At 36.9% G+C, this 25,827-nt stretch overlaps 2 protein-coding genes across 3 annotated transcripts; one reads left to right on the top strand and one right to left on the bottom strand.

Moving 5' to 3' along the window:
- Positions 1-4,301: 4,301 nt before the first annotated feature.
- LOC143462746 (uncharacterized) lies at positions 4,302-22,340 on the top strand. 2 transcript variants are annotated; one of them, XM_076961003.1, is made up of 43 exons: positions 4,302-4,460; positions 4,880-5,044; positions 5,117-5,228; positions 5,445-5,632; positions 5,876-6,010; positions 6,147-6,266; positions 6,702-6,824; positions 7,056-7,178; positions 7,280-7,402; positions 7,606-7,728; positions 7,996-8,118; positions 8,420-8,548; positions 8,737-8,856; positions 9,225-9,350; positions 9,493-9,651; positions 9,755-9,858; positions 9,961-10,138; positions 10,287-10,400; positions 10,622-10,744; positions 10,917-11,098; positions 11,328-11,472; positions 11,837-12,027; positions 12,183-12,318; positions 12,591-12,734; positions 12,827-12,911; positions 12,986-13,134; positions 13,290-13,403; positions 13,496-13,599; positions 13,741-13,915; positions 14,053-14,177; positions 14,532-14,709; positions 14,820-15,022; positions 16,186-16,358; positions 16,472-16,635; positions 17,086-17,291; positions 17,528-17,700; positions 17,778-17,947; positions 18,129-18,314; positions 18,647-18,775; positions 19,875-20,027; positions 20,476-20,584; positions 21,028-21,156; positions 21,442-22,323. In XM_076961003.1, exons 1-43 carry the CDS (start codon positions 4,373-4,375, stop codon positions 21,458-21,460), a joined length of 6,018 nt encoding a protein of 2,005 aa, XP_076817118.1. In that variant the 5' UTR covers positions 4,302-4,372; the 3' UTR covers positions 21,461-22,323. The 2 variants fall into 2 exon arrangements, with proteins under 2 accessions (XP_076817118.1, XP_076817119.1); XM_076961004.1 differs by lacking the exon at positions 21,028-21,156 and having other exon boundaries at positions 21,442-22,340.
- Positions 22,341-22,642: 302 nt separating this feature from the next.
- Positions 22,643-24,978, bottom strand: LOC143462747 (protein stum homolog). Its single transcript, XM_076961006.1, has 3 exons — positions 24,687-24,978; positions 23,502-23,681; positions 22,643-22,949 (listed from the first exon to the last, which is right to left on the bottom strand). The coding sequence occupies exons 1-3, from the start codon at positions 24,913-24,915 to the stop codon at positions 22,867-22,869; spliced, it is 492 nt and encodes a 163-aa protein (XP_076817121.1). The 5' UTR covers positions 24,916-24,978; the 3' UTR covers positions 22,643-22,866.
- Positions 24,979-25,827: the final 849 nt, after the last annotated feature.

A 25,827-nucleotide genomic window follows, 5' to 3' on the forward strand; every position in this document is an offset into this window, starting at 1 on the left:
CAACACAGTTGATGTACTTTGGCGATAGTTTAAGAATTCAGAATAGATAAGCTGACTTTCAAGGTTACGAACAAAACGGAACAGCAATTTTAATACAGATTGAACCCAGGAAGATTTTACCAAACCAACATCTGAGGGTTGAGTAGTTCTTGGATTGAATTTTCCTGAGTTTATCTTACGTCGGTTAAATTGTCGACCCACTATAGACTATACCTTCCTATACAGTTACCGAAAGAACAAATCTTTAGTAGTTAACGCTTAAGTTTTGACCACATCGGAATCGCGTTTTTTTGTTGGTGAACACTACGGATGGGCCGATACGAACCCAATCCCGACTAGATTTGCCGAATACCGCTTTTATGGAATATTCGGGCGAACATGAATACCAACATTAACGAACCCGAATACAATATTACTTATAAATTTACTGACTTTCGTAAAAAATGGTGATCTAGTTTCCCGACAATGCTAAACTAGAATCAGCATTATTTACAACGAAGGTCGTTTTCCTAAAGATCTTGCTTTTTCGATCGTTTTTTAAACATTATTTTTCGAAAAAATCGATTTGTTTATCAATTACGTCACTTTAGAAGCAAGATTTGACAACTTTTGGAGGAAATTTTATTGTTTAATTTTATTCATGCCTGGTGAACACACAAGCACATTTTTAAACAATTGATTGCATCAGCGCTAGGCTCATGAAGGGACAGCTAATACCGTAATAATAGATATGCAGAATAAAATAGCGCAAAGACAACAAACTAAACTTAGTTCACTTGTAAAAATGAATTCCGCATACAGTTGTTGTGTACCACATAATCTGCCAGTCGAAAGTTCTTACTGCTAACCAAGGAAAGTCGTAAAATAAATTAACATTTTAGTTTCCATGAGATTATGCAACTTGCGACAATCGAGTTCACTCCATAAACCTTTTCGAGTGGCGTCACAATTTTAATCAAAATGTAAAGTTATTCTGAGAAATTGCTTTTTATTAACGTTTTTTTTTTCAAAACGATTGCCGATCTCAAAATGTTTACTACAAGTCATAAGCATGTGCAGCGAGGAAGATTATTCGGGTTCGTGCGAACTCGAATATCATGAAGGTCGACATGCACGAACGAATCCCGAATCTATTCGTATTAGAACCAAACAATAAAATTTCATCCAAAAGTTGTCAAGTCTTGCTTGTAAAATGACGTAATCGATAAACAAATCGCTTTCTTTCGAAAAATAATATTTAGAAAATGATCGAAAAAGCAAAATTGCTAGGAAAACGACCTTCATTGTAAGTAATGCTGTCGACTCTAGTGTAGCTTTGTTGGGACAGTAGATCACCATTTTTTACGAAAGTCAGTAAATTTATAAGTAATATTGTATTCGGGTTCGTCATTGTTGGTGTTCGTGTTCATCCGAATATTCCGTTAAGGCGTTATTTGCCGAATCTATTCGGGTTGGGTTCGTATCGGCCTATCTCAACTGCAAGATAATGTTTTAAGTGCCTTAGTTAGTCAGCCATAGCGACGGAGAAAATTTCGGAAAGGTCATTTTTTACGGCAGAGTACAGTTTGTTTTTTTACAAGACTTTACACGAAAGTTTAGCCCAAGTCTCCCAACAATTGCTAAAAATTTCTTTTGATTTTTCAGAGAACTTTAGCATTTGTGTACATTCGCTATGTGCTAACTAAAAGGGCGCTTAGGTAAGCGCCGAGCTCTTTGCATCCTTAAACTTACCGGTTATAGGAAATAAAAAAAACGTCAGTAGTACTGTGATTTAAAACCTAACCAGCCGTGTGCATTTATGAATCATGTGATTTTGAAATAACATATTTGAAACATGATGATGGGTTCAAACTTTGAAGAAAAACGGGATTGTTTTTGTTTCCTTTGAGCCTAGCCCATCTATAAACAGACTTATCAGCTCACTGTCTATTGAACAAGATTTTACAAAGAATTAGGAGAAATGTCTCATAAGACTTGATATTCCCAAGAAATTATTTTTAGAGCTCCCTTCCGTTTTAGAAGATGATCTGTGCGTGCGTCAATAAAGTGGACGTAACTTCCTTTGGTGTGTTTCGCAACTGTTTTACACAGGAATAGACCTGGCGTTATTACGTTTCGACGTAAATGCGGTCCAAATGACTAGGATAAAAACGTGTATATTTTTGGATTGAAAACAACTCAATGGCGGAAATAATCGAACAACTAGGTCACATATAAAGCACGAGCTTGGTGGGCACAAAGTTTCTGCTTGCTTGAGCATGAACCTAACTTGCGATGACCCAATCGTGGCCCAAGAAAGTAATAAAAACAGCGGGAAAAAAGAATAAAATGACGAGATGATTACAAGGTTAGATTGCATCCAGGAATGCGTGTCAGTCGTCATCATCTTTCCAAAACCTGACTCATCGCTTAAAAATCATAGAGCTTTAAACCGATCATTGATCCGAAAATCTTTGCAAAACCGACGAGGCATGAAATTTTCTTTTGGTCACTCATGGTTCTTTAGACAAGTCCTAACCCTTACCTTGAAATGTTACGCTTCTGGCTTTGAAATGTGCTCATTAGAAGTTTTTTATGTTACTTGGAGGGTCCCATGTCGCATAGTATTGTCAGCAACTGTTTTTTTGTTTTAATTTACTGTATATATAATTAGAGTAACTTTTCAATAAATCCGACAAATATTAATATTTCTTGAGATGTCACTTAATTCGTCTCACTTTTGGTTGAAGTAATAAGTCAAGATCGATTTGTTTTTTTTTTAAGATTTGAAGCTTTTATAAAAATCTTTGTTTTGTTTCCTCTTTATTACTCAATAAAGATAATCGCATGTTTTAAAAACAATAACACAATAAAACACATAAACCCTAGATTTTAGAAATACCATAAAAAAAGAAATAAATATGTCACTTTTGAAAAACAGCGTATTTTTTAGAAATTTTTATCCATGAAGTTTGCAGCTTGCCTGGAATAACGTTGTACCGGAGCAACTAGGCCAGCCCACGCAAGACTGGCAAGAGCTAGCAACAGACCGTAACTTCTTCGGATTGTATTTTTTACATTAAGCTTGAAAGCCACACCTTGCGCTTTTTCTCGTCGTGGGGTGACGATGAAACATTTTTTCTGTCCCCACCCCAAGTATCAATTGCTTCTAACGCAGATGAGATCGAGACTGTTTTCAGAAATAAAGTTTAATTTTGTTGAATTTTATGGACTTATGTGGGAAGTTTTGCGATAATTCCAGGTTTCATAACTTATAAATTTGAAAGTGCTACAGTCTAATATAATAAACAAAGCTTATTGAAATTTGCAGCGGCTTTGTGCAGGCATAATGCCGGTCGACAGAATTTTATAAAGCCAACTTTAACATTTTGGTTTACTAAAATAATTTGGCGTTTTATGATAATTTGAAAGAAAGCACGAGTTGTTTATTTCTTAAATTGTAAATAATAGTCCTGAAAAGTATTCAGTGCAATATACCAGCATAAAGTTACGGCTTTCCGGAGGCACGTCTCCACAATAAGCCATACTCAATATTTTAAAGTACAGTGCAGGTAACCGCTAGTGCTCTACCGCGCGTAGCTCAGAATAAGAAAGTAACATTCGCTTAAATTCGATTTGTGGGTGTGGTGTTGGAAGGGGTGCTAAGCTATAGCCGAAACCTAAGTTAGGAAATGGATGTTATAAATATACTATTTTAAGGTGATTTGTTGTTTTAGTATAGTTGAATGTTCAGATTACAAACAACAAAACCTGTTTAATTTGTTTGTAAGACTATATATGTTTATACTTTTAAAAAATAATAAGTTATGAATAATTTAAAAAATAATTCACATGCAGCAATGGAAATGTTCCTGCGTTGTAATATAAACTTAAATCTTTTTTCCAACGTTTTGGTAACCAACATGGGTACTAACCAGTAGTTTACTAATCCTAGTTGGTTGTACTTCCTTGATTCAACTTGTATAGTCTTGACAAAGCTAACCCTTGTTTTATTATCAAAGCGCTTGCCATACACAAGAAAAATATTTTGATTGTTATTAGTATAAGCTTTGTAGAAAGCAAATAATTCATTTTTTTCCGAAGAAGAATTTGCGATTAATTGGAGAAAATTAATTATAATTGTTGAACTGTCGTCGCTCCACGTATTATTTCTCCATATAAAATCAACCAATTTAAATTAAACACAAATACAACGCGCAAGGAAGTTATAAGTTCTTCGATCAGCTTTCTTTCACGGTTACCACTGAGAACCTTGGTGCTGAACTAACAAAGAGAATAACAACTTATTTTCTGCAGGCATATTTGTCCACGAATTTAGGAGAATATTTTGCGGTCAACTGGTTACTTGTTAGAACTTGCCGCATACCCAAATATGGTGTGGTCTCTCTTAGTCTTTTGCTCGGCGGCGTTCCTCTTGACTGGATGTCAAGCGCAGAATTTTATGGCGTACCAAAATGTCTGTAAGTATGCTCTTCTACTATACGTTTTCTCCTATGTAACATTGCAGTATTATTTCTTTAAACTGTCACTTGCCTTGTTTAAGAGCGCTTAATCTATTGCGCTACATAGCGGTTAGTTTCAGAACCCCTTTAACTTTTCAATATATAGCGTCAAGGTATTGGTGTAATCCTCAATATGTTAAACATTACTAGAAAGTAAACGATATTAGTACTTTTTCTAAATATGCATAAGTTGATTTAATCAAATTTCAAAACAGTTTAGTGTAAAAGCCTTAGTAGTTTTCTATTTGTAGTGTTATAAGTAGGAAGGTTGTTTTAAATTTCAAAGTAAATTTCATCTTCTTTATAACAATACGTATATAACAGACTTTATCGACTCTGTCATTTTTTATCTCATTTTTCCACTCGTTATTTCCCAGCTGAATTTGACTGTGCCGACAAGGGAAGACTTGAACGAATTAGTCTAAATGAGACATGTGGAGATATCTTCTCTCCATGCTACCCGGACAATTACCCTACCGAGGTGTCCAATTACTTCAAAATTTGGGACTTAAACGCAATAACCTTAAGTGCACCAGTGACAGGTATTGATTGAGTTTTTTTCTTCTGTACGTAAAATAATGAAAAAGAAAGAATTTTGAAAATATTTTTCACAGCTTATCGCTTTACGATTCATAAATTTGAAACTACACCTTCCGGCGCGTTTTTGGATTTCGGAGACCGGATTGTAGAAACTGAATCTTCCAATAACGTTAATGAAATTTCACGGTAAGCATTCAAACTAAATATCTTATACAGTAATTGAATCATATCATATGCGATGATGACATACATAACCGCTAAAAACGTGGTTGGAGATTTCATAACATTAAATATTTAAAACGAAATTCATCAAAACCGTTCAATCAGAATAGAAAAACAATTTGAGACAATTGTACATATATCAGTGCATTCAGAAAGCAAACTCACATGCTATCTTTTCAGTAACTTCTCCATAACTGGCCAAGCAAGCGTTCCTCCAGGAGTGACGATAAGAAACCTTGTTGCGGGGACGTCAATAAATAGAACGGAAGGCGAGACTTTTGACTTAGACTTCACAAGACTTTACCTCAATTTCGGATCGCAACGAGATTTCCCTGCACTCATGGGATTCAATCTCAGCTACTGTGCTGGTAAGTTTTTAATTCCAATGACACAGATGCGAGAAATGCCACATTTGAATGTAGGTATAACGATGTTGTACATTTTACAATAAAACAACATTCACTCAATCTGAAATGTTGTCACATACGAACGTAAATACAATTAAACACCTCTCTATATACTAAGCTAACGTTTATTTCATGTGCATGCGTAAAACAACAAAAGTAGACCTACGGTATACAGTGAGTTGTAAGATTCTTATTTTCCTTTAGACTACGACAGATGCGACTCATCGTACAGCCCGAGCATTTGCGCAAATTCCACTGTAGGTGCTTGCGTGAGAAACGGCTTCGATAGCTACCAATGCAACTGTAGCGCCGGTTACAATGGCAGTGACTGCAGTAACGGTAAGGAACGCCACGTTTTACTTTGCGAGCTTACCGGATTTAGCTTACCGTTTTTATACCGATATACTGTACATACTAAACAAGCTTCGAATTATATGTTATATTTTTTACTTATATTTATCATAATTTACTGCAGACATTGACGAATGTGAAACCAACCCTTGCGCAGAAAATGCAAACTGCACCAACACTGCGGGTTCCTTTGTATGCGTTTGCGATGAAGGTTACAATGGCACCGCTACTTCCATCTGTGTTGGTAAATGAACTGTTATTGAGACTGTAGGGAGCTTGGACAAAACTATGAAAGATACTATACGTTTGAAATTCGACTGCAAACGATTTAGTATATTATAAATTTATAATCGTAATCAGGCTTTTGTAGATAAGCCAAACCGTATTAGACGATTTTTTATTGATATTGACGTTCTCAAAGTAAAACAGTTTTATGGTTATCAGTTAAATATAGTGGTAACTTGCTCAATTATAAGAGTGGTAACTCAGTCGTACATAGTGTGTGTATAACTTCCTGTGATAAAAAACAAAATTGTTGCGTCATCAAAGAATGATAACTTGTAAGTTATTCAACAATTTCAAAGGAGAAATTTTCTCAAATAATTACCAAAGTTTCATAAAACTTTTACTTTTAGTAATGAATTATTCCAGGTATCGTTTAATATTTTTTTCTATTTAGACATTGATGAGTGTGATACTAATACGGACAACTGCCACAGCAACGCCACATGCATGGACACTGACGGATCGTTCAATTGCATGTGTAACAATGGTTACACTGGCAATGGTACATTTTGCATGAGTAAGTGCTTTTATATATAATTTGTATTTATGTCTTTTGCAAATAAGATAATATACCATTTGCTTACGAGTAAAATCGGGATATTCAAAAACAATCTGGATAACCTATATTCATGTACAGAGTGTTTTTACATAAAATATTCTTAATCAATACAAAAGGTTTCATAAACTCTGTACCATTTAATTTTTAATCATTAAATCCTGGAATCGGTTAATATTTTTTTGTGTTTAGACATTGATGAGTGTGAAACTAATACGGACAACTGCCACAGCAACGCCACATGCAGCGACACAGACGGATCGTTCAATTGCATGTGCGACACTGGTTACACTGGCAATGGTACATTTTGTTCGGGTAAGTGCTTTTCTATTTTTTATTTATTTGTTTCACATATAAATCAATATACGTTTTGCTTTTAAACGAAAATTCCGTTAATGGTACATTTCATTATTTAGATATTGACGAATGCACCGAAAATACGGACAACTGCCACAGCAACGCCACATGCAGCGACACAGACGGATCGTTCAGTTGCATGTGCGACACTGGTTACACTGGCAATGGTACATCTTGCATGAGTAAGTGCTGTAATAACTTTTGGCTTAAAATTTTCTCAATTCAAATATATTGATATTTCTCAGGCAATGCCTGGTAAAGTAGATAACGTACAAAGAACTTTTTACGGAAATAAATTTTAAACAATATGTTTATATTTTGATCAAATTCATATTTTTAATATTTAATCAAATCCTGCGATCGGTTAATATTTTTTTCTATTTAGACATTGATGAGTGCGCCGAAAATACGGACAACTGCCACAGCAACGCCACATGCAGCGACACAGACGGATCGTTCAATTGCATGTGCGACACTGGTTACACAGGCAATGGTACATTTTGCATGAGTAAGTGCTTCCAAGATATTTATTTGCATCATTCATATATTACAATAATTTTTGTTTTGAGTACATAAGCATCTGTTCATTTTCTTTCAACAAAAGCAAGTTTAACCGTGTTATAGAAACATCAGATACATGTTTGCTGGTTGTTATTCTACATTAGAATTAAGTAGACGAAAGTTAAATTAAAATTAATTGAACATAATAGAATTGAATTGATGTTGAATTTTATATTAAATCCGGTTGTTTGCTGATAATAATTGTCCAACTTAGACATTGATGAGTGCGCAACTAATACGGACAACTGCCACAGCAACGCCACATGCAGCGACACAGAAGGATCGTTCGATTGCATGTGCAACACTGGTTTCTCCGGTAACGGCACGTCTTGCACAGGTAAATGTTTTGATAGTGTTTTTTTGCTTATACCATTTAGGTAACACTTAGGTTATTATTTATGGATCTTTTAAAGGCAAGTTTAAGTTTGGTTTTACGAAAGTATGAGTTCTTGATATATATATATATATATCTATCTGCAAGTGCACCGTAGAATATACGGATTCAGAATTTAGGTGTATTTCACTTTACTGTTTTTTTAACGCTAATAATTTATATTCTATAACGTATTCTACCTATACAGCATAATTGGTGCTTTTAATTATAATTAGACTATTAACACGCATTTTGCCACTTACAGACAATAATGAATGTGACAACGTATCCGACAACGACTGCGCCGCTACAGGGTCCACCTGCACAAATACTCCAGGTAGTTTTAGTTGCGCATGCGCTTCGGGATATTCTGGAAATGGAACTTTTTGTGAAGGTACAAAATTACAATGGTCTTCGTTTATTGACCCTACGTACGCTAATCGAAATTTTATTCGAAGATATTTGTTATTTGGCGAGATTTGATAATTGTGATTTGTTATTTAGACTTTTATTACCAAATTTCCTGCAACAATGCTTGTCACTGAATAGGTTTTGAAGTACTTGACACACGATTTTTTTCAGATGTTGATGAATGTGTGGTTGACTCGCCGTGTGACTCAAACGCAAACTGCACTAACAACAACGGGAGTTTTATGTGCGACTGCAATCCAGGCTACACAGGGAATGGAACATCTTGCAGCGGTACGTATGTGAAAAGGCGGAGTTCAAGGAAGTAAATTTGCAAATTGTGATAAACTTGTGATTACGTTTGCTGCTATGCATCATTTCTAAACTTTATATTATCGTGTGCATGGTGGAATGTTTAAAATTAGCCTTACAGTGCCGCTAACTCCAAATACACTTGCTTGCCACCATTTCGTATGTATTGTTTCTAACGACAGCGGAGCCATGTCAATGTTGCAGTATAAAATCATGGATTGGGTTCTATGCGAACAGTGGGCTTAGTTCTATGCGTTCTTCTATCGTTATAATTCCCATTTCCAATTCGAAAAATGTCTCGATCATAGCAGTATTACAAATTACTAAGATATTCTGACTTTTCCGGGCAGATGTTGACGAGTGCATGACCGGAGATCACAATTGCTCCTCCACTGAGCTGAGATGTGACAACACGGTCGGAAGTTTCCAGTGTATTTGTGACACTCCTTCGTACAGAGGAATGCCGACTGATTGTGGTGGGACTCTTCGAACAGAACGCTAAAAGTGTTCGTTCGTTTTAAAGCTGATTTAAAGAGCGACTTGATGCTAGTACATTGTGACGTTTGTCATATGGTGTTTTTTAACGTAAACTTTGCATTTTTATTTTCATTATGCAAGATTTCTATTGCGTTGGCAATTCGACAATTGAAAACCCGACCGATTGCACGATTCCTGGGATTATTGAATGGCCTCTGTTTCACAACGGTAGTTTCGATTATGAGATCAACGAAGTTGTTGGCTGGTTTGTCAACATGACGAACCAGGCTGAAGGGAATGGTAAGTCCTCTTCATTGTGTTCTTTGACAGAAAAATCTTCTAAAACACTCTAATTTGTATGTTGTTGTTGTTGTTGACTTGGGACTTTTACAATATATTTCAGCCATACGATTCACGTTTCGAAACTTGAACGTTTCAAGAGAGCAAGATTACATCATTTTCACGTCAAGTTCAAATTACAGAGACACAAGCAGACACATAGCTGTGGTGAGACTCATAAAGAATATTACTTTAGACGTTTGCAAAAGAAAGTGTTTGACCCATTGAATTCAGGCAAAGATAACAGTATACTTTGCGGTTGTTTGCTAGATCACCGGCACGTTGGCAGCTCCATTTAACAATCGGGAGCCGGCCAATGATACAAATCCTAATGGATGGAACTCTACTACCAATTCCTACACGATCTCAGGACGCAGCGAAATCTATGTTTTTTTCTATAGCGACCGGTCCAATACCACCACCGGATTTGTGTTAGAATATGTACCAGGTATTATTAGGTATCTGTCTTGTAGATTTATCTGAGGTTGGTTTAGGCAAAGTGGACCTAAGTCCATATGAACATGTTCACCAACCTCCTAATTTCCAAACTGGAAGATCTGTTAAACTTGGTAAAACTGCATAGTACGTTCCTTTAGATACCGACGACTGCTCGTCCCGCCCTTGCCGAAACGGGGGGATGTGCACGGATGGTGCCTTCGACTTCTCTTGTAACTGTCCTGCTAATTTCACGGGAAAGGATTGTGATACGGGTATCATGTATAGTTCTCGTCTCCTGCAATTTTGTCCTAACTTTAACAAGGAATTATGCCTGCTTGTAATGTAAACTTCGTCATAGATTTAATTTCCGTATTTTTTATATCTATATATACGATTGTATGAAGTGTATTTTACTATATTACACGTTGGTGCTGCGTTCTATCCGTCTGGGAATTACAGAAGTTATATGAAACACCTTGTGGTTTGTGTCTAGACATCGATGAATGCGAGCAAAATACCGATGACTGCCATGCAAATGCTATGTGCTCAAATACACGAGGTAGCTACAACTGCACGTGCAACGACTCATTTTCCGGAAATGGAACTTACTGCCAGCGTAAGCGACCATATTTGGTGCTTTAAAAACAACAGCACAAACATACATTTCCTCACTGTTTATTGTTTCGTTTGGAAAATGTGTTCCTCCGACTTACAGTTGATAGAGTAATGTACAAGTAATTCTCTCAAAACCCTTTCCAAGACCTAATAAGAGATTATTTATGATGCAGCTGAAATCGTGGTCTCAAACATAATGGCGACAACCGAAACTGGAGTCGTATTCATAACCTTTGACGTCACTCCAGCTTGGAGAAACAATCTCGATTACGTCTCTACGTACAACGTTACCTTGACTGCCGCCGACGGTTCCACAATTACGGTGACCAGTGAGCTTGTCAATGGAACATTCATGGTAAGCAAGACACGTGAAAGATTAAAAATTCTAGGTTAAGGGAACTTGCAAAAAACCGGGAGATGTTTTCACGTCTATGTCCCTTGCAGTACACGTTTTAATTCGTTTATCATAAAATTTATCACGTGCTAATAACTTTCTCGAGTTTTGAGGTATATTACGTGTAATATAATACATATTGTTGGTCATTAAAACCTCTGTCTTATGTTATCGTACATTGTCCATAAAGCCGATCAGAGTTGAACCGGTTGAAAACGGCTTAACAAACTACAACATCTCAATAAGCGTCGGTTCTTCTGGAACCCTTTTCTCACCGGACTACTTTAGCATTGACTCAGCCGACAGTGATCTTTCTGTTACCTCTGCTGAAGTCGGTAAGTCTCATCGCGAGATCATCACATTGTACAAAAGACTAATTATTCCCTATTTTTTTATCCGAACCAGTGAGTGACCAGTGAGCTTCTTCAAGTTTATAGCGGACTTATAGTTGCAAAACTTGGTGTTTTACTTTACCCTCTGTTATTTACTGAGTTCCCAGATGCTGACTGTTTTCAATAAACATACAGTTTCTTATATATAGACTAGTGTAATACAGATGACGTTTTGACACCTTTAAGGACCATATATGTCCCTGGAAAAATCCGGATAAAAATTACAAAAAACTTCACATTTGCTTCATGCATTAAAAATACGAGGTTCAGTTGTATTTTTTTTAGAAATTTCTTATCAATGTTTTAGCACCGCGCATCCCTGCCAATCTTACAACCAACTCAAGCAACGAGGTTCGAACAATCGTCACCTGGGTCGCTCCTGACGAGTCAATGCGTGGGACCACGACCCAGTATCAAATTGGAGTGATCAGAACCACAGCAGATTGCAATCGGTTTTCCGTTATAAGTGATCCGCCCCCTGACTGTGCAAACGAAACGGTAAAGTCTTCACATGCTCTTATTTCATTTCAATCAAAGATAAAATTGACATGATAAGAGAAGCATAGATAAATGCAAAAAGCTACTACAACACAAGGAAAACCGATCAACAAGTAAGTTGTTAGAACGGATTATCATAAACTTTTAATTTACAGTTCTACACTATTAATGCCGACCAAACAGTATATACGATCACCGGCCTACAGCGCTACAGAAATTATGCAATCAGAATTCGAGCGGCCACATCGGCCGGTTATGGCGAGTGGTCTAGCAACGTCACAGCTTTTACAGGTGGGGTATTGTTTTTTCTTTGATAAGCTGCTATTCTTGTAGAATGGAATTCACAATATATACTGTAGCTTATGGTTCAGGTTTAAATTTGTCTCTATACTAGCGCAAGATTTGTTGGTACAGTGTCAGCTATATTCGTAAGGTAGGCCTATTCCCAGCCTGATTTCTCAAACAGTCTCAAAATCAACGTTTTTATGAAAAATTCTCGCATAAATTTAGTACCTTATTTATTAAGTAGAGAACTTGCCCCAGTATAACATACTCCCACGCAGGTAACATCTGTAGCGAGGCAAACGATTTAACCAGCATAACTACATGCGAATACGACCAAGCCGCTATCCAGAGCGAGAGTTTTCCGGAGGAATACACCCGATTTAACGACCTTTACTGGCGAGTTGATTTCAGTGGCAAAGAAGGTTGGTTGCATAAGTTTTTCAGGCAATCGACATCGTAACCAATTTCTTTTTACCGCGCAGAGGTTAATTTATTGAAACTTTTTTTCGGGCAGGCGTGAAGATAATGTTCGATTACTTTAACACTCAACAGGATCAAGACCATTTGGATATTATACAAGGATCAGACTTCACCAACCCGTAAACATTTTGCACTCTTTACAGTCTTCTTTAGCCTGGAAGTGAACTTTATAACCGTTGCTTATTTTCGACAGGGTGTTTACCACGTTTGATGGAGACCGGACTGGTAGAATAGAGCCGATTACATACACTGAAAACTCTGACAATAATGGTGTCGTGCTCTTCCGATTTGACCCCGACCTTTTTGTGGGCGCCCCCGGCTTTCAGATACACTTCATAACAAGTAATTTGTTAAGAATGCTAAGTTATAATCTATATATACTGCATATTGACAAAGATTAACACGTATTATATTTACTTTGTGTTTGCCTTCTGTATAGCATAATAGTCACAACAATTGCGTCAACCATTCACTGTGTTAACGTTCGCTTTTTCAAGACGCTTCCCAGTGTACTGACAGACCTTGTTTAAACAATGGAACTTGCAATGACTTAAGCTTCGACTTTAGTTGCACATGTCCTTCCTTGTGGACTGGAAAAATTTGCGAGAGACGTGAGTGAAACGGTTTCGTGAAATATTTGACTATACATTTTAAATTTATAAGTACAAAGTAATTCCTTGAAATCCTTTTTATAACTTTGCAGAACTTGTCGAAATCGATGCCGAGTGTTCAACAACTTCCAATGACTCTGTTACCATTACTTGGAACGTTACTGAGCGTTGGGCGAATGACGAGTCCGTTATCAGGGTAAGTGTTAAAAAGCAGACCGACTTGTTAAAAATAAAACTTGAAAATTAAAATAAAATGATTTTTCTCATATAAAAATATGTGCGCCAGGTTGTTTATTATTACTTTTATTTAAAAGCGCAATTATTTTGATAATTTCAGGGTTATACGGTCAGCAACGGCAGTTCAACTAACAGCCATTCAATAGGCACAACATCCGAGACTTTTGTAGGCCTCAGTCCTTACCAAAGCGTTTCCATCACTGTGACAATCGAAGCCGTAAATCCGGCAAGTACGCCTACAAGCGTTACGAGGGTATGCAGGTCACAACAAGCAGGTGAAGCTAATTGACGTTTCCAGGTTTTAAGGTTTAGTTTATATAAAACAACATTGGAACCGTCATGGTTATCGGGGATTTTTTTCAACACGCAGCGCTGACAAAATTAACGTTTTGATTACACCTTTACTTTTCAGTCCCCACTCAGCCACGGGACGTGACAGCAACTGCGCAGTCACCCACAATCGTACGAGTGACTTGGAATGTTCCGGAGACTGTTAACGGTGTAGTAACCGAGTATACAGTTACTTACGTTCAGACAGTAAGTTCATACTGTTTGATAATTGCTTTCATGTTTCCGGACATCTTTATAAACTAGACCAACATATACTATATTTTTCTGCTTTTTACTCTATTTTATCCAATCGCTGCTGATATTAGGCCCGTTTTGTTTTGCTTTTTATTGAGTCGTACATTTCACAAACTTGCTTAGTCATTTCACATTAGCTATGTCCACGTCATAAACACATGCTCAAAATTTAATAGATGTTCACAAACTTGACATAAAATGATCTTTATTGGTTGGAGCAATGGATGCAACATTAACATTCACATCAACATTAACGCCAAGTTTTACATGTTCAATGCTCTATAGATAACTTTACTTCTTTTTCAGGACGCAGACAGTTATTCAGAACCTGCCGAACCATCACAAACTACGCCCGCAAACTCACGGGAAAAGACACTGACCGGCTTGCGAGTTTACAGGACTTATTCCATAGTTGTCACAGCTACCACTGGAGGCGGTATAGGGCCAGAATCCGAAAGGGTCTCAGTTCGAACTGCAGAAGGCGGTAAAACAAGAGAATGTTTTTGAAATGCCTACACAAATATCTACTTGTGCATTTTGATTTATGAAATCAAAACAATGTCAAGTATTCATAAATAACTTATGTCTTTCTAGTTCCCGGTACCGTTGCAAACGTCACAGGCGTACCTGCCGCCAGGAGCATCACTCTTACTATCACTCCCCCGACTGTTACTACTGGAGCTCTTCAATACGAAGTCGAGTACACGCCTATGGGTGGAAGTACGCGGACTGTTACCAGTGATGACACCACCGTTCCGCTATCCGGTTTAACGCCGTACACAAATCACTCAATCACGGTGAGTGATAACTTTACTGCAACGGTGACTTTGTAACGTTGGAATCTTCGAAGGTCTTCTTCACCGCTAACGGTCATTCACACCAGTCGTACCAGCCAAAACTTAACTTAATTTATTGACCGGTTAAACAACTGCACACATCGACCTTCTCGATCATGCACCAAACCCTGAATGACCTGCGCACCGAACATCACACAAACAGTCCCAAAACTTACATTTCCACTAAAAGCGAACGACGTTTTTCACCTCAAGGAGAAAAGACGTAAATGACAAACTTTACGTGGCACACAAAATGCAACTCGAGCCATGAATTGAAAAGCGTAATGCAAATTTTTCTAGGCTAAAACAACAACCGCAACAGGACATACACTTATATAGGTTAGGTTTATCCGTTGTAGGTAGACCTTTTATACGTTAGCCTACACTCGTGCAAGGGTAAAAAGCCCTGAGGTAATAATGCCATGAAGAGGTCAAAAAGTGATAACCTTAACATGGAGTTGCATAGACTACTGAAACATAAACAATAGAACAATAGAACACAAGCAAGAAATATTTTGTGACAACTTAACGTGTTTAAAGTATGAGTTATGAATTTGAATTATTGCGTTTCAGAAAACAATTAATTCCATTGTATGTAAATCAAAAGGTAAAGCATTATTCTTATGAGTGTCAACTTACTATAGTTAACTGAACCACAACAAAACAATCCCTAATCAACGGGCTCTTTGATGTGGGAGTCTACTCATACCCATACACCAACATAAATAGAAATATTCACGCAAAAGATGCAGTCGTATTAGGTTAAAAGTAGAGTTAGTGAGTCGTGTATTGGTAACAAATTTCCGGATAAAATTGAAAGCTTGAGTTTGTTTGGGCAAAAATATTGAACACAAATGAAAGAATTTTTCATATTGTTCGGTTGGGTTCGACTCTGATTTCGGAGCTCCGATTATTCTAGTGCTTTGAAGTTAAGATGATTACGATGAGATAAGAGTTATTAATATCTATCAGAGGGTAATCGATTTTCCACATTAAAAGTTCCTTAACATAAATAAACAAACAAGCACTTCTACGAGTATCAACAAAAGTAAAACAGTTGAAATTAATATCATACGAGTGATTTCTGTTTTATTATATGATTTCTGTGATTTCGATTACAACAGGTTTTTGCGAGAACCGGAGCTGGTCGATCAACTACTCCCTTTGATGTCACTGTCGAGACTTTGGAAGCTGCCCCGGGGTCAATTACGCCCACTTTAGAAGCCATCTCGTCATCAAGTATCCGTGTCACGTGGTCTTTCCCGTCCGAACCGAACGGCATGATCACAGGATACGCGTGAATACATTTTTGTGTTTATTTTATTTAAAATATAGTCGGTATAGTCATTGGTTAAAATTAGCAGTAACTCCCTCCCAACATCTTACGCTTACACTACTTTCTCGTAACAGGGTACGTTGGACTCCAGGTGACGGGATGGAAAATGTTAACGACGGTCTAACATACGACATTCCGTCCTTATCAGCCTACACCGACTATTCTGTCTCAGTTGTTGCCCGGACATCTGCCGGAGACGGAGATCCAGTTTCAGAGTCCATACGAACGCTGGAAGGAGGTAACCATCATTCGCTGTAACATAAATCTTTTGTTAAATAGCCTAATAAGCAAGACTTAAGTTGCTACTCTGAAGTTAACTTATTATTATGTTAACTATTTATGATTCTTCTACACTGAGTTGAGTTGAGTTTTGTTGAGTTCAATTTGGAATCAGTTTTCTTTCTATCTCTAATAATCTAAATTGTAAATCACGAAATAAGAATTTTAACGTTAAGTAATTTTCTCCAGAATGTAATGCTCCAATGAGGCTAAATTAAACTCTCCAAATTATCTTAATATGTAATTTTTTTGAAACTTTTAAATTCTGAACGGCTGTCTTTTATGAAGTGCCTTTTATTCTTTGTTTCGAACTTAAGCATTATCTCTCATCAGTGTTGAATTCTTTTTAAATATTCATAAGTTTTTCTTTTTTTTGATAGTGAAATATAATAGATTTTCATTTTATCAGCTCCTGAAGGGCCGGTGCAAGGTGCAAGCTTCACCACAACAGCAAACAGCGTAATTGCCACCATAACTGCACCAGCAGTGGTTACAGGGGTTTTCTCCTACGTGGTTACTTATACTACTCCTGGAGGTGATTCAAATACAATTAATTCCGCAACTGAGACCGTAAATTTACCGTCACTGTCACCTTTCACAAACTACACTATCAATGTAAGTGACGACAGCGAAAGTTTTTTTGCAAGTATATGTGCAGTTTGTTGTTTTGTACATTCTTTAAGAATAGTCTAACCACAAATATTTGTATGCTTACTTCAGCGTTGGTAGACTTCATTAAGCTTTGTGTTTGTCCATTTCTATGAGTGTATTTTTACAAGCGTACATTAACGTTCAATTTTTTTGGTAAAGTCGGTCAGTATGTTTTGGATAAATTTTACATTTTTTGCCAGATCGTACCAAGAACAAGTGCCGGTGATGGACCGAGTACAGCATTTAACGTACAAACTGATGAAGATGTGCCGGGACGGGTTGTTAACCTTGACTTCACTGAAACAACGTATAATTCCATTACAGTTACCTGGGAACCACCAACTATGTTAAACGGGATAATTCGTTACTACAAGTGAGTTGCGGTTCAGCATTATTAAAAGCGTTGTCTAACTTGAGAACTAACCCTTAGTTTTGGACTTCCTCTATCAGCATAATCTCGACTCCTTCGACCGGTGTTCCAATCCAGCTACCGGCGACCACATCAAGTTATCAACTTACTTCTCTTCAATCGTCCACAAGTTACCGAATTTATGTCCTGGCCGCTACAAACGCTGGTTTCGGAAATCCCATGTCGATCGGTGTCTTAACAGAAGACGCAAGTAAACGCTGCATGGTTCTCTGTTGTTTGTCATAATGCGAGCAAAATTCGATAAACTTTCTCACAACCTTTTATAAACACAATGAAATAACGTGTTAAAACCTTATTCGTTGCACAATACAAGCTTCAACCTTTGGCCAATGATTATTTGATCACCGACAAACACTTGATTTGATTTGCAGTACCAGTTATTGTACCCGGAGGGGTACCAGTAGCGCCAACCGGCGAGCAACAATTAAACGGCGCAAGTCCCACCACGGCTTACATGATCCCAAATCCTTGCAATCGTTTGGAATCACTTTTCACGAGACCAACAGAAATTATGGCGGTGGTCATCATTGTAAAAGAAGCTTCATCCAACGTCAACGGTGAGTACAAGTTGATCACTGTTATGCTTTGTTATAATTGATAAACTCCCCCAATAACTTTGTGGAATTCCTATGCATACAAACTAAGCCCGTAAGTGGTTACAACAATAACGTTGTACAAATTTTTTTTTTACTCATGTTACCTTAAAGTTACCGTCCCAAAAATATATAAGATCAAAATCGGTATAACAGTATACGGTATATGTACATAGTAAAGATTGACTCAACGTTTCCAACAAAACAATCGTAGAAGCCATAACATTGATTCACAGAGCCGACCTCTTATCTGAAAGCTACAATACGACCGACTAAGCTATTATGATATTTTACAGAGCCCGTTCCCTATTCTGAAGCTGCTGGCCAAAGGCCTACGCCGCCGTATGTTGTTGGTCGTGCAAGTTGTCTTTCGTCATTAAGACGGAAGCGCCAGTTGACGGATGACCGCCAAGGATTTATTTTAGGTTTGTAAAGCGAAAGACATCAGTATGCAGGCTACTATAATGTGGCGTGGAAACAAAATCACTGGTTTGGCCTAAGTCATATGTGTCAAACTCCCGGCCCGCGGGCCACATCCGGCCCGCTTTACAATAAAACTTGGCCGGCGTATTTATTTCATACATTGAACTATTTCCGGCCCACGAGATCATTGTACAGTATAACTTACTTTTTTCAAGCCAAAAAGAAGATTATATCAAACCGCACAATACAGTAGCACAGTAGTTGCCCCACCATACGATAGAATAAATAGATTTATTCTATCGCTTGTAACCTGGGCTGCAACAGAAGAATTATTAAAAATAGCCCAGCTAAAACTGCTCTTATTTAGCAGCCTCAGTTTAATTTTGGCAAGTCTAATAGTACGGCACCTTTCAATATGGCCAAACGTTTAAATGCAATTTCTAATTTTAACTTTCAAATGCATGGTTTCATTTACATTTCTTGATGCAGGCTACCTGTAGGAGGCTACGCTCGTGTTTGACAGAATCTTATTACTGCATTTCTACGTATGAGCTTATAGTTATATAGCGTGCCATACCGTAAGCTGCGTACATTCATTTTTTACATATTCATTGTATCGGTCTACTTTGTGCTCATATTTGAGAGCGGCTTCTTTAAACATCCAACAATGCAGCACAGACTTAATAGAATATTTTTCAATTCACGTTGTTCCAACTGATTGTGCGGCCCAATTTCCGTGAAATACACTGGTTTTCCCAAAGCCTTGTTTTCAATAATAAGCCTACTTCGTGGTAGGTAAGCTAAGGTAAGGTAATAATAAACCGAGCTTTAAACATCAAACACTTGGTGTTGTTTCAATGCCTGTTCCAATTCATGTACGTTCAGTCATTTATCATCCTTACGGCCAGCGGCGTTAAATAAGTTTTGAGATTTGGTCCCTGGTGCGATTGAATTTGACACCCCTGGCCTAAGTACTACAGCTGTTAAATCAGTTTGTTACGCTGTTAATTATAAAGTTCAGATAATAATTTTGTAAACCTTTATGCTAACCTTAACCTTCTGAAATCTCACGTCCGTCAACCTACATCCCTTTATCTTCAGGTTTTGACGAAAGCTGCTCAAACGATGCCACTTCAACCGAATGCAATGGACCTCTCATCCCAGGCGCTCAATACCAGGTCTCTTATATAGGCGTGAGTAGCGGCGGCCAGTCTACGAGAACTGACTATGGTCCAGTATTCTCCACTGCTACAGGTACAGGCTTTGAAAGCCAGGCACTGTAGCGCAGAGTAACTTTGTTATTCGATTTAATGTTAACTATAATTTATGCCAAACAGTGCTGACTGTGGTCGTTACAGTAAAAACAACTAATCACGTTGCAAATTATAACAAAGAAAACGAAAGCATTCAGTAAACCTCAACATTGTTTGGCAGCAAATGCCAGAATTAAGGTTATTGTCGCAAAGGCGGTTTGCAATTTTCTGCCACAGTTTGAAAACTACTACGTGTTGTTTTATTGAAATATGGTACAGAAAATGAACAAACTTTCAGAATAGCAATAACTACGGCACAATTGTGTGTAGTTCTAAAGTAGAGTAATACAATTTCAATCAGGGCGATTGCTGTTGGCCAAGTGCTGCGTCGTACAAAGAACACTTCAAATCTCGAGATTTCCATCGTTAACGTTATACTTTACTTTTAGCTGAAGATTCTGGACTCGAACCTGGTGAAATTGCTGCAATTGTGGTTGGCTGCGTTGTTGCACTTCTTTTGATCATTCTCATCATCATTTTCTTCATCAGGAGGAAAAAGTGAGAATTTCTACCCTGATTTTTTAACTAATTTGGTCCTTGTTAGATGCATGTCGTACAAAAATCATCAATTCACAGAATGTATATTGCTATGCACAAAGAAAGTGAAGCTTCAAATCTTCTTGATGTAATTACTGCACCTAACTAAAAAACTATTTCTGATATTTGTTTTAATGAAACTGAATCAAGCTAGCGGCTAAGCTTGCTGTATATTTCTTGATGACTTATATACTTTCGTAAATTGATAACCATTTGCTTTACCACAAAACGAAAAAGCTCAGCACTTTTTAAACCATATATTAGGTTACTGCATGTTCACTAACAGTAACTAACATGTCACAAAAAATATTCAAAAACGTCTAAAATTTAAATCTAAAACAGAAAAGGTTTAGGTCCTAATTGGCATAAACTTACTTGAAACAAATCAGAAACTTATTTGTTAGACAAAGCGGACGCCACGATGTGAAAAAAGGCTCGGACAACCTATCATATGACCCTAACAAACAGCAAAAATACAAAATAGACGCAAACGAGGAACAAACTGCGGAACCAGTTTATAGCGTCTCCTCCAAGTAATTATACATTTCTGTCGCTTACCTCAAATTCATTAAAAAAAATCTAAGTATTAGTTACCCCAACTTCTTGGTTTATTAGTTAAAGTTTGTTTTGTGGTATAGTAGGACTTTATAGTCCAATAAAACAAGTATATTATATATGCTCTATATGTACTGACGGAAAGTTCATGAAGAAAGTTCAGCAGGACGAGATTATTTTATACTGTATGACTCTATGCAATAGTAGGCTTTCAGTAATTTAACCGTACAGACTTTTTCAAGATAAATATATTTTCTTCGTAGGCGAAGCGTCAAGGCCTAAACGGTCGAAGATTAGCGGTTTGTTCAAAAACGACATAAAAATTTTCATTCCACTTGTGAAGTTGTGACTTGTTTCTTTCAAATGCGCAATCCTACACAGTTGTTAATTTTGATTCAATGTGCATAAAGTTGGTTAACGATTACGATATCTTTCAACAAAAAGCGCTTAAACATTAAATTTATAGGTTTTAATTGTTCGACATTTGGTTTTAACACTTTACCAGGTTATATGCAAATTTTGTTAATGTAGAGGTTTCACTTTTGCTTTCTGTTCTACGTTCCACGTAGGTTGATTGTTTGAAGCATGACAGTTATGTTGGTTTTAATATTTTGATAAAACATCTACTTATAAGTGAGTATTATAAGTGCATATAAACAATAACAAGATAATAACGTTTTAAATACATGTCGAACTATAGAACGTTGCTTTTTTTACAAATATTGTTCATGTATTGGGATAAGCACTGCAAATGAAGCACGTTGGCGCAACAGAGTTGAAATTACGTGCAGATTGTTTGCTTTCCTACACTTTTGTTTGAAATATTTCTTCAGCTGCTATGAACGGTGACCAGTGTACATCTTGCGCTGTTAATGTAAATTTGCTTTCATTTTAACACACCGTAAAATCGTACGATCTTCAAAGTCAACTCTTTCTAAATCCTGAGCAGCATTTGCAGCTAGTAACTAACCCTTCGTGAAGTGTTTTGTGTACAACTTTGTTTGAAATGTGTATATCTTTTGCTACTATAGCTTGCAGATTCTGCCTTATAACCTGTTCTTTGAGCAGGTAAATTTTCATGCTATTACTAAAAAATATAATGATGTCAGTGAAGCTTCAAAAAAAATTGGTATGAGATTTCAAAACCCCAAGCAGAGAAAAATGTTATGAATAGGAATTCAGTCCACAAAGTTCTGACATACAGAACTATCTAACCTTTAACGTTTTATCTTGTTTAATGTTTCCGCTTTTGGTCCGTGGAGAGGCTGTTAACGAACTAAGCATGTGTTAACCACACAACTCCAAGACCCCTAAATTAGCATAGAATATGTATTTATAACAAGTTTATTGCCAACCGGGAATTAAAAGTTAATTGCAAGCTAGCAGCTGCCTGTTGTGAGCGTCTGCTAAATTAGATACCGTAACTGTTGCCTGCAGTAAAATGAAGGTTCTCTTAACCGTTGTGCTTAATTTATTATGTGTATTGCTGGGAATACATCTCACTGGTTTTCACATATAAACAACCGAAGCGTCGTAGCGTGACTTTGCAACCACAATTAGTAAAAAGTCATTCGGCCACATAGAAATGTGAGAAAAGTAATCTTTACGGAACACGGAAGTGCAATGACGTCATAGACGGAGGGCCTCTGAGAACAATGGACCTTCAAGAGACCTTCAGAAAAATGTTTTTACGACTCATTGTTTTTGCAAATGGGTTTATCCGTCTTGATCCTTTTGCCTTTTTTTGCTTGTTCGATTGTTTTCACTTCGTCTGCAAATGCGAAAATAATAAGGTAGATGAAACAGTTTATTATTTCTATCGGTGCTTATCGATATGTGGGTAAATTTCTTGTAGCGCAAAACTACAAGCGTGTGGATGTAGTAGTCGGATTTGTAGTTAGCCAAATACTGCTTGGCTAATGAGACATGTGACTTCTTCAACCTCCTAAGGGAATGCTGAACTGTGGCCCATTATTCTTTGTGTCCTACCTGAAAGCTTACCAGACAATTCTATGATTTATTCATTACCCAGGAGAGATGTAAGCAAAGCATTCGGAAATGCGTTCTCAAATCATTCATGCATGTTTTATATAACTTCTTTTCGTTTTTCTGGTTGCGGTTGTTTTTGACTGAAAGTGGGCAATATTTAACAAAAACTATCGAATTCGTTCTGCAGTGCGTCAAGTTGAAAAACGTTTTGCTTTGTACAACATGAAGCGCTGTGCAAGTAGGCCTATACCTTCCCCGTTTTGTCTAAATCAAGGTGAGCGTTCGTGGAACAATTTTCGGTAAACGCTGGTTTGGTGAATCGTATTACACTCACTTGCTTGGGTAACGACATTCATTCCCCAAAATATGCTCCATATCCAACCAACAATAAGAAGAGCAGTGAGTAATTGCAACAAAAAAGCGACCAAGTTCAACAGAAAATCTTTGCAACGACTAGGTTTTTTCGAATTTGTTTTTGCTCCACATAAGGCCGCCAGCGCCATGAGAAAAGTTCCTGTGAATGAAAATAAATTACTTGAAAACTTGGACGTCGACTTAACGCTTATAATTTTACTGTAGTTTCAACAGAGTGAGTTATATAGTTTGAAAAATTGTGTTACATAAGTAGAATGTAAGTACTGTTATAAATTAAGTTTAGTAAAACAGATTTGATTATGTAGCCTAGAAATATCGTTAAATTTAATTTGATATTTTTCTTTTGTAAAATAACTTGACAGAAGAGCAAGTTACAGTAAATAGAAAATATGTAATCATTGGTTCTTTTTATATCAGAACGTTTTGTTTGGGGATGTTGGAGTTATAAAAACTTTTATCAACAACGATGTTTGTTGATTTGTTTACTCCAGATGGCTTTTTATACTTTAACAAACCAAATAATTTTTTCCAGTATCTCTTTCATGTTATTGGTCAGTTCCAATATCACGTGATGCATCTCAGCTCGTCATCATGCATAATTTATTTGAGGTCCTGGGCTAAAAGGTGGTTCAAAAAGTTTGCTATATCTTTGTAGTTGTAACTTTTTACAGTTTTACAGCGATTTTAGCTAAATGTAATTTGGTCATAGCATTACCTTAGAGAAGCCATACAATTGTATATATGAATCTACTTTCATAAAAATCAATTTGCTTAAAATTGATGACATGACATCAAATGGTTCAATTCGACTTATTAATTTATACGTTGTCAAAAACGGTTTGATATTTTAACTTTTGTATTGAAGGATGCCAATTATCATTTATCCAACTTTCATGCCAGCACATACGCCTCAGTCGAGATTTACCGGAAATACACATGTTGTATTTTATGGGGCCGTCCAATAAAACCAAACTTAAAAAGTGTAGCAAAAAATACAATCAGAAATTTCATTAACTATCCGTCATCAACCAAATGTCACTGTCACCCGTAACAGTAAAACTCTGTTACGTATTAAACCACTATAACATGTAAAGTGACTTGTAGCAAAATTCCAAAAATTAGTTTGCTTAAAAACGGCGAATACCTGTGCCAGGGGCAAACACGTTGCAGAAGAGACAGATCCAAGCATAAGCCAGGGGTACATTAGGGATGGCCGAACCCAACGTACCCCTTTTGTCACGAACTTCGACAATTGTGCCGACAAAAACACTCTGTTTTCTTCCCAACTTCGGTTTTTCCGCTGGTGCATGCTTTTTCGCACTTAGCAAGCTTGCATCCGTCGTAATCTCTTGTATATCTTCTTCCGTCGTCATATTTCTTTGTTTTACAATACAACCCGTGTACAGTTTATCTCAAAGTGAAGAGATAAATTTTCGTAATCTGAAAAAGTACGGTTTTATTTAACGTTGATGTAACTGTTGTAACGTTGCGTCTATTTGTAAAATGTAGTATTAGCGTGTGTCATCTAAATTAAATGTCACATTTGCTGGCAAAATAAATGCAGTTATAAACGCTACTTATTACTTAGCGTCTGACAAATCGTCTGGCTGCTGCCTAGAAATACAGTCGCTTCAGCGCTCGTAAATTCTGTCGAGTGACAGGCAAATGATTTTGGTGGTTTAACTTGCCTTTAAACTCTTTGACATATTGACATTTCTAAAGAACACACGCGGTATTAAATCCTATTCAACAAAAAATCCACACCAGCTGTCAAATGTGTTAGTTTCGTCTTATTTGCTTTTGCCTTTTTCACAGCCAGCAACAGCTACAGGTAACCTCAAATAAAGATGAAATACGCGGCTTACGCGTTTGATGGTTTAACCTTTTGGAATAACATTTTTAAATCTTGTTAGCTTTTTTCGCTGCGTTGAGCTGGATCTAAAACCTTACTATACTGCAACATGATTCCTGTTAAATGCGGTTGGCTGTGAATGAGAGGCTTATCGTCAGCACAGCATTTATTGAAACATTTATGAACTTATAACAACTACTTCAAAGGTCCTGTAAAGTAATTTAAATTAAATTAAAGCTGCATCTAGGCAGCTAATTGTTTAATGAGTATTTTAAGCTGATAGTTAATAGCCCTTTAATTCCGGACCGGTAATGATAAGATGCATACTTTTGCACTGCTTTAATTTTCTTTGTTTTGGAAAGTCGCCAAAAATGCTGTCAATGACTGAAAATACACATCGAAGTGCTAACAGTGTCTCTAATCTGTCTTGATG

Source organism: Clavelina lepadiformis, chromosome 6, assembly GCF_947623445.1.
Source record: "Clavelina lepadiformis chromosome 6, kaClaLepa1.1, whole genome shotgun sequence".
Taxonomy (NCBI): domain Eukaryota; kingdom Metazoa; phylum Chordata; class Ascidiacea; order Aplousobranchia; family Clavelinidae; genus Clavelina; species Clavelina lepadiformis.